Source organism: Oncorhynchus kisutch, unplaced genomic scaffold (genome assembly GCF_002021735.2).
Source record: "Oncorhynchus kisutch isolate 150728-3 unplaced genomic scaffold, Okis_V2 scaffold1327, whole genome shotgun sequence".
Classification (NCBI taxonomy): domain Eukaryota; kingdom Metazoa; phylum Chordata; class Actinopteri; order Salmoniformes; family Salmonidae; genus Oncorhynchus; species Oncorhynchus kisutch.
In genome coordinates, this window is record NW_022263272.1 from 34,425 (window position 1) to 42,102 (window position 7,678).

General features: G+C 43.4%; 1 protein-coding gene across 1 annotated transcript; it reads left to right on the plus strand.

The window, feature by feature from the left end:
* Positions 1 to 257: 257 nt before the first annotated feature.
* Positions 258 to 3,382, plus strand: LOC116365967 (uncharacterized). Its single transcript, XM_031818295.1, has 7 exons — positions 258 to 340; positions 2,112 to 2,158; positions 2,419 to 2,558; positions 2,665 to 2,736; positions 2,826 to 2,909; positions 3,033 to 3,179; positions 3,269 to 3,382. Exons 1-7 carry the CDS (start codon positions 258 to 260, stop codon positions 3,380 to 3,382), a joined length of 687 nt encoding a protein of 228 aa, XP_031674155.1.
* The last annotated feature ends 4,296 nt before the right edge of the window (positions 3,383 to 7,678 follow it).

Genomic DNA, 7,678 nt, shown 5'->3' on the forward strand with positions numbered 1-7,678 from the left:
GGTAGTAGGTGCCAGGGGTACCCATTTGTGTCAAGAACTGCAACGCTGCTGGGTTTTTTACGCTCAACAGTTTCCCATGTGTATCAAGAATGGTCCACCACTCAAAAGACATACAGCCAACTTGACACAACTGTGGGAAGCATTGGAGTCAACATGGGCCAGCATTGTACACTCAGTACATTAATAGTATTGGTACTGTGTTCTTGTCGTAACCTGTAAAGCTGGCGCAGCCTGCGAGGCAGTGGGAGGTGTAAGTGATGCCGTTGTCTGAACACTCAGGGTCCCACTCCCCAGCCAAGGAGGAGCAGTCTCCGTTACATTCTGACAACAGGCTGCCATCGTACACCAGGGACCTGGGGACAGAGAAAATGGCTGGTAATAATGATGTTTAAATAATTGTTGCTGAACTATCATTGACATACGCACAGTGACAAAACAGCCAGGAATCCTGGCTCAGTAACAACCATACTGAATATTCCCACAAGAGGGAGCCCCGGCACAAGCCTATGTGTGTTTTGGTCAAACTCTCCCTCATATTCCACTGATCAAAACTTTTGTTTTTATCAACCCACCAACCAACCAATCAGATGTCATATTTACCCGTTGTAGGACACGGTCAGACTTAGTGCCAGACTGCAGAGGGAGGAGGAGGTAGGCCATGAAGGAGGTGACGAAAGACAGCTGGGCTCCAGACACAACGCCAAGCTTATACCTCTTCATCAGTAGACCTCCCAGGAATATCCCCACTGCACCCACAGGCAGGTTCAACTCACCTGGAAAAGTTATACTCACACGTCTTTAGTGCTACCAGTGTGCTGGAGTTTCATTTCCACTCATGTTCAACAAACCTACAGGGGATGGGAGAGAACAAAAAAAGTGTATTTCATGCCATTCAACATCAGTGCTGACAGGAGGGAACATTTCAGTTGGAGCATGTCCAGGTTTCTATGGCTTCGTTGAGACAGGCAGCCCAATTCAGTCATTGTTTTGAGTAATTGTTGTAACTTTAATGTGTTCATGTTTAAGGTAATTCATTGAGCTGTAATTAAAGATATTTCTTTACAGTTATTTACATATGTAATTGTATTGGTTAGTATTGAATTACGCTTTTGACTGCAAGTTCCAGAATGCCTTGCGACAGGAATGAGAGCGAGAACGCGCCAGTTATGTGCAGGTGCAAAGTGATTAAGCTGACCTTTCCGCTAGCATTTTACCTGCATTGCTCTGTAGAATCTAAAGTTCTTAAATGTAACGTGAACAAGTAATATTACTAAAAGAAGCGTTCATATCCACCCCGACGTCCCGAGTCATTACTTTGAAGACAGTTATTCTAAAAGTAATTGCTCTTTTGACCAATCAGATATGCTCTGAAAAAGAGCTGATGCGAAAATATCTAACGTGATAATTTCCCATCATTATTCAACAGGCTAATGGGTCTCCAGTTGTCTATATAAAGAGTATCCTTATTAAGTTTGGGAATCAAAGTAATTACACCTTGTTTTAAGGATGCCAGGAACTCCCCATTCTTGAAACATAGCAAGAATGAAGGGAATCAATTTATCATTGAATGCTTTATAAAACTCGCTTATTAAACCATCATTTCCAGGGGACCTATTGTCCTTAAGGCTTTTAATACAGTCTTTTATCTCAATTTCAGATAACTCGTCATCACAAAAATCCCTGAAATCATTATCTATCTTCTTAGCAATGTTTGCAACACGTCATGCTCTTATCAACTGAGCTACGAAGGAGCACGTCGACGTCACTAGAATGATGACAAGCAATTTTAAGGGATTCTAAAGGGAATCAGAATTCCAAACTAATTTCTATGGCAACACAGTTGTCAATTTTGTAAACAATCATTTTCGAACGTGTGTTGCCAAGAGACATCTAACCGACGTTCTATGGAACGTTTTCTGTGCGAAAACAAAAATTTTGCTGCTGACAACAAACTTGTTTGATTTTTGAGACCTGAGAACAATCGACTGGAAAATGCCTGGGTGCTTTTCAAGACTGGCAGAGAGAGTGCGTGGACGTCGGCGGCCTACTGCGTCGACAGGTTGTTCAAATTCATTTGTGGCTTGTTTTTCTTGTCTTTTTCTGTTTTGCAGGGTTCGTGATCGTCGACAGGTGGACAGCGACAGCGACTTCGAAGAGGGTATGTGGAGTTTACAACTCTTATTTTTCTACATTTAACAATGTCATTATAATTTGCGAAATGTTGTGTATTTCTATCATTCAGACTTGGCAAAAATGCTAGTGCTCGAGATGTTGTAGCTTGCTAGCTAACATTAACTTTAGTAACTGTTGCTAAGCAATCAACTTTTGCTACCTAGCTAGCTAATATTAGCAATCTTGCAATTTTTTTTTTATGTCCTAACAATAGTTTATTTTATATTCCAATGTTCCTCATTTTAGAATCAACTGTCCTGGATGAGGTCCAGTTGGATGTGCCATTGGATGATGTGCCAGATGTTCCACAGCTGCCAGTCCTCCTTGATGTCCAGAATGCTGCTATCATCCTTGAGGATGTGCCAGATGTGCAGACTATCCTTGAAGTACAATTTTCTGAAAGTTTGGGGTTTTATGTTTGAAAAATATCCCAGATATTCAAGTTGTGTCTCTTTAACATGAAACAAATCTCTTGTCTGCTTTCTGCTTTAGGAGGCCACTGTTATTTGGCAGTTGATTCCGATTAGGTTCAGCCCCCAGTACTGTGGGCCTGTTGTGATCAGGGTAAGAGGCCCCCCCCCCCACACACACACACAGTCACATCACTGTTACAATGTTTACTGTTTCCAACATGAATGTATTGTAATGTGCAGAACAATGCCGGTCCGGTGGTTAAAGCTTGGAGAACTTTCCAGTTCATCAGCCCCATCATCACCTACATGCATGGGGGATCCCAGGTATGTGTCTTTGTAACAACCTAATCATAATCTATATTGTCAGTCATTTGATCTTGATGGAAATGTGTCACAGTAATTGCCGAAGTGGTTTTGTTGATGTTGTCTTGTTGTTTATCTCAACAGCAGGTGGTGGTGAGGATGCACCACGTGAGTAGGGTGAGAGGCCTGGAGACTCAACTGGTGTGGGCCATCTCCAAGGAGACAGCCAGGCTTAGTCCAGAGGGCATCCCCTACTGTGCCACCAAAGTGCAGTCCATCACTTGGATCCAGGTAAGACGTAAATACTACTGAAACAGTAGTAGATTAGGCTTTTCTTCACTTATTCCATTTGGCCTTAATATGTATTCTCTCTTTGTCAGCGTGTGGCTGGCAGGGTGACCCACTATGCGTCTCACCTCCGCCACGAGACGTCTGTGGACGTGACGCTTGGCTGCTACGAGGTAAATAAACGATTTCCTATGTATATAGACTAGACATTACTGGGCATTTTTGCATTCGATTTGGTGTGTTTTCTAATAACGTGTGTGTGTGTGGTAAACCGGTGTGCTGTGTGTGTTTTGAGCAGCAGACTGATGTCTCAGTGGTGTACGCCACTCTCCACATGGGGCTGGACGGGCTTCTATCCTCTTCAGCGTGGTCGGAGGCTGCCTCCTTCTCTACTCCCACCACTCAGCAGTTCACTGACCCAGAGCCTGAGGGCCACAACTGCTATGAGGTCAGACGTTACACACACATACTATTGACTAGGAGCATTAAGATCCTTCCATTGACCGATTGTTTGTTATGTCATTGCACTGGTCACTGATTTTGAATGCTTGTTTTGTTGTCGTAGGGTTGGGAGGAGGACCTGCTGCCTGAGGAGAGGGAGGTTCCTCTGCTAAAGTGAGTTCCTCTAAATGTCTGTGTAGTCTGAGCTTGTCAAATGCTGAAGGATAGTGGTCATAATGCTGTTATCCCCCATTGACTCTAATGGTTGACATGCTTCATTCCCTCCCTTTCACAGCCTCTACCTTACCACCAAGAGAGTGGAGGATATTGCCCTGAGGCTCGTCTCCTTGCGCCAGGCCTTCACTGTGCGTGGACCCACTGTTCTTTTTGTCTCTGTGACTTCTTGTTCTGTCTCCAAGAGGAAGATGTCTCACCCTAACTCTTCCCTCTTCCCTAGACCCTGCTTGGTTCCACCCTGAGCAGGAACCATCTGTTTGTGGCGGGAAAGGTCCTCCTGGGCGGCCTTGTTCAGGCCAACCACATGGTAACTCACTAACTCATTCTCTTTCAAGGGAAAGAGAGCGTCCCTGAGGGGAAATGTGTTCTGTTCACTAAGATGCTCTTTTCTTTGTCATAGGACGAGGCCAAATTCATCAGTACCTATAATGACTTTGTGGACTACCTGAGTGACCCCTCCAAGCGGAATGACATTGAGAGGGAGCTGGCTGAGGCAAAGGTGAGTTCATTAACTCTTTCAAGTCTCACTGAGTTCTTCCACATGCATGTCTTTTATACATCACAGTAGCTGATATTTATGAAATCATTCCTATTTTCTCCAAACGTGTTTTCTTGTCCTAGATCCATCATGTGAACATGATAGATGTCCTCTTTGAGCTGGTGCTGTTTGGGATGATGACAGCTCAGAAGTCCCTGATGGTGGTAAGTAGCATCTCACTGGAACATGTTTTGATATCGCTCTATTAGCAGTTTCACTTAAATTCCTCATCTCTTCTCTTATCTTTTCTCCTCCTTTGTTTCCTTTAGCACCCTGGTGGGTTTGTGGAGCGTCTGTATGCTCTCCTGTACTCCTTCCTGCCCACTGCTGCCAACATGGAGCCAGAGGCTGATAGAATCCTACTGCTGCTCAATGTAAGAGTCAAGAGGTTACTTCCTGTTTACTTCCATATTCTTAGTGTACTTCCTTTTGACTTCCTTATTCATGGTTAACCAGGTTTCAATGCCATTTTAGGGGGAGTATTTCTAATTGTCTCTCTCCTCTTGATAAGCTAGTAACTCAGAGCCATTTTCTATGTGTTGTGTGGTGTTCTCTTCAGGGCGGACTGATGGCTCTGCTAGATGACATGTTTGGCCAGCAGCTGGCCTGGTACTTTAACTCAGAGTCTCTGGTCACTGAGCTCTCCAGCCTCCTGGAGTACCACTTGGAGAACCTCATGGCCAGCATGTAGTCCTACTGCAGGGACCATACTCCTTTCTCCTTCTCTCTCTCTTTTGAAGGAATTGAGGACTTGAAGTGCTTTGTTGAACCCTGATTAGTTAACACGCATTAATTTAATGTATTCTCTTGTTTTCTCTCCCCACAGGATTATTGTGACACTTTGCCACCCAACAGGGATCTAGACACCAATGCACTACATTACTTTGCACTGAATTTGACATTTTAAAATAAAATAAGTTGTAGTTCAAAAACATTTTTGTTTCTGTCTTTTCATCTATTTGGTTTTATGACCATTTCCTCTTCCTGGAGGTATAATGCATATATTAGAATATTACATGAACAATGATGCTTTATTATCTGCATATGGAAATAAAAAACTATGTTTAGTTGATTTACAGATACTACAAGCCCACACTTATATGGTTTTGTACTGTGGTTTGTGATACTGGGGCGGCAGGGTAGCCTAGTGGTTAGAGTGTTGGACTAGTAACCAGAAGGTTGCATGTTCAAACCCCCAAGCTAACAAGGTACACATCTGTAGTTCTGCCCCTGAACAGGCAGTTAACCCACTGTTCCTTGGCCATCATTGAAAATAAGAATTACTTCGGGGGAAGTCGTGACAGTACCCCCCACCCCCCTTGACGCGGGGCTCCAGCAGCGCACCAACACCAACCTTGGGGACCACCCAGAGGGCGAGGTGCAGGGCGATCTGAACGGAGACGGTGGAAATCCTGCAGAATTTAATTGTCCAACACGTCCTCCACCAGAACCCAGCATGCCTCCTATGGACCGTGCCCCTTCCACTCCACAAGTTACTGAAGGCCCCTCGCCCGATGCCTCAAATCCTCGATGTCCAGAGGGGGCAGAGGAACCTCCCGCACCTCAGACTCCTGGAGCGGACCAGCCACCACCAGCCTGAAGTGACACACATGATTGAGGGGTTAATACGGTAATCGGGTGGGAGCTGTAACCTGTAACACACCTCGTTCAGTCTCCTCAGGACATTAAACGGCCCCACAAACCGCGGACCCAGCTTTCGGTAGGGCAGGCAGAGGGGCAGGTTTCGGGTCGAGAGCCACACCCAGTCTAGTAATGAGGGAATGTAAACCAGGTGTGTGTACAATCAAGACAAAACAAATGGAAAAAGAAACGTAGATCGGTGGTAGCTAGAAAGCTTGTGACAATGACCTCCGAACGCCGCCTCATGAGAGCCAGATTCATCATAACGCTTCATGGTTTTTGCGACTGCACTACAAGAATCTTTCCTTATTGACTGACCTTCATGTCTTAAGTAACGATGGACTGTTGTTTCTCTTTGCTTATTTGAGACTTGGTCTTTTACCAAATAGGGATATCTTCTGTAAACGGGCGGCAGGGTAGCCTAGTGGTTAGAGCATTGGACTAGTAACCGAAAGGTTGCAAGTTCAAATCTCTGAGCTGACAAGGTACAAAATCTGTCGTTCTGCCCTTGAACAGGCAGTTAACCCACTGTTCCTAGGCCGTCATTGAAAATAAGAATTTGTTCTTAACTGACTTGCCTAGTAAAATAAAGGTTAAAAAAAATAATAATAATAATAATAACATCCCTTCCTTGTCTCAACACAACCTATTGGCCCAAACGCTTTGAGAAGGATAGAAATTCCACAAATTAACTTTTAAGAAGGTACACCTGTTAATTGAAATGCATTCCAGGTGACTAGCTCATGAACAGGTTTGAGAGAATGCCAAAAGTGTGCAATGTGGTCAAGGAGAAGGATGGCTACTTTTTTGCTTACTACATGATTCCAATTGTGCTATTTCATAGTTTTGATGTCTTCACTATTATTCTAAAATGTAAAAAATTGTAAAAAGAAAGAAAAACCCTTAAATGAGTAGGTGTGTCCAGACTTTTCTGATTTAAACAAAGCAATCTGATCATGCTCCAGTAAAATACACGCTACAGGGAATGCAAATAAAAATGGCTTCTGCAAAGCACATATACATTGTCCAATCAATCACATTTGTCAATATCAAATCAATCAGGGTAGATTGATCTGGGCATTTAAGATTTGGGCGAGTGGGTGAGTTAATCAACTGGGTAGGATTCATAGAATTACAAAACATTTTTTAAATCATCAGACACAGGCTTTAACGAACACCAGTTGAGATCACCAATCAAGTTCATTTCATGGTAATTTAGAAGTTTAGACATAAGGTGTGTCAAAGAAGAAAATGCATCATCGAGAACACAGGGGGGTCTATAACAGCCAATCACAGTTATAGAGAGTTATAGAGAGACCCTTTGAAACGTCAATATTCAAAGCAAGAAATTCCAACTGTTTACATATAGTTTCAGACTTTGCCACACTTACAGGGAATTTTAGTATTTACATATATAGCCACACCCCCACCTTTCTTAAAACGATCAGTGCGATCAACATTGTAACCACAAAAACAGACTTGCTGAGCCAGGTTTCAGAAAACACAATTACATCAGCATCAGTTGATTTAGCCCAAATCCTAACCCCATCAATTTTTGACAACAGGCTGCGTACATTTAAATGAAAAATACCAAAACCAGATCTTGATTTAAAATCAGAGGGGGTTTGGAGACATTGTATATCAG